The following is a 1,667-nucleotide window of genomic DNA, read 5'->3' on the forward strand; positions in this document are numbered from 1 at the left end:
TGCTTCACTGCCTTCAGCAGAGTCCTCCCCAAATTCATCCTCCAAGGTCCATGCGGCAAAGGTCCCTGCACCCCCGTTGAATTTCGGGTTCCTTTCCTACCTGAGCGTCCCAGGTCTTCAGTCTTGCTTCTTCCTCTGGTCATTCACACCGTCATCATTCGTTGAGTCTCTGCTGTGTCCCAGTCACTGGGTATCGCAGATCAGTCCCTTTATGCAAATTAAATGTCATCGATGTACTTGGTGTTTAGTAGGCTGTGGGCGGACACTGGGTTTTCCTCTTCTGGTCTTCATGTTGCTTAATTAACCTCCTGACGTGTCTGCCTGCTGTGCGTGTGCAGAGCAGAATGTCTGCCCTGTAGGGTGCTTCCCGTGGGCACAGCACAGGGGCGAGAACTTCAGCTGGACATTATCAGCACGAGTAGAAATTGAAACCTTTTTTATTCTGATCACAGGGACAGAGCGTCTTTACTGTTGATCTTCCACCCTTCCTTAATCTAACCCCCGACTAGAGCATCTTCCGTGTTTGGGAATGAGGTGAAAGTCGTCCTAACTGCCTCTTGCCACCTCTCCCACCCTATAGTCTCAGAAAACATAATTATTGAAGTGCACCAGTGTTTTGGGAAAATTACACCGATTTTAAAGTCTTCTTTCAGTACTGTTCTCCTCCTCAATATTTATCTAATTTTCCTTTTGCAGGCTGTCCCCCAGATGAAACAGCAAAAATATTCGACAAAAGTCTCCTTCAGTTCTCAGGAGAAACCCTTAGCACCTACTCCATCATCCCAGTCTCCAGATGCGGACTTCACAGACGATGGTATGATTCTTTCCCTGAGCGGAATTGGTCCATGAAACCTTAGAGAAGGAAAGGATGGTCATGTCTGAAAAAGGGAACCAGGCCAGGGGTCAGAAGCCACATCCGTTCTCTACTTTCGTAGATTTGGGGCCAGGACAGGCCGTGTCACTTCCTGCAAATCATCTCCCCTCTCCTGTGGCGATTGCCTGCTGATTACTGAATGTAAAGGTACTAGACCAGAAAAGGCCCTGAGTAAAACTAGTTGAATCTGAGGCTTGCAGATTGGTCTTGTTTAATCTCTTCCAAAAGATTGTGTTTAGGTCATGAGTAATATCTCATAAAAGTTATATTGATCCCAATTACTAGGCCTGCGTATGTTGACATAAGCTATTTGAAGACTGTTAATTTTCAGTGTTTCAAGAAAGTGGTATTCATGTTCTCTCTTTACATTCCTGGCTCGAATTATGCTAACAGGGGTGTTGAAAATAGAACATCAAAATGAATAATGGGTGTTTCTACTTTGCTTTTATGCAAAATAAATCACTAAAAAGTTGATTCTTTAAAACACCACGCTACCAGCAGCAAAGCATAACCCTGCATTAATTTAGCCATCCTTAAACCTTTGTGGTATTTGTCTTTTATATATTTTTTCACAAATATTAACTCATAAAAAGTTTAACAAGCAGGTATTTTTTATTTATTTTTTTGTAGAGACAGAGTCTCACTTTATCACCCTCATTAGAGTGTTCTGACATCACAACTCACAGCAATCTCCAGCTCTTGGGCTTAGGTGATTCTCTTGCCTCAACCTCCCGAGTAGCTGGGACTACAGGTGCCTGCCACAACACCCGGCTATTTTTTTGTTGCAGTTTGG

At 43.7% G+C, this 1,667-nt stretch overlaps 1 protein-coding gene across 1 annotated transcript in view; it reads left to right on the top strand.

Annotated features, from left to right (window-relative positions):
• The window catches only part of PATJ (PATJ, crumbs cell polarity complex component), a 379,729-nt gene that overhangs the window by 296,497 nt on the left and 81,565 nt on the right, over window positions 1-1,667 (top strand). Inside the window, exon 28 of the mRNA XM_023515102.1 lies at window positions 697-814. Coding sequence (XP_023370870.1) covers window positions 697-814 — 118 coding nt within the window. The remainder of the gene's footprint in view (window positions 1-696; window positions 815-1,667) is intronic.

The sequence above is a fragment of the Otolemur garnettii genome, unplaced genomic scaffold (assembly GCF_000181295.1).
Source record: "Otolemur garnettii isolate 467f Iridium unplaced genomic scaffold, OtoGar3 scaffold00066, whole genome shotgun sequence".
NCBI classification, from domain to species: Eukaryota; Metazoa; Chordata; class Mammalia; order Primates; family Galagidae; genus Otolemur; species Otolemur garnettii.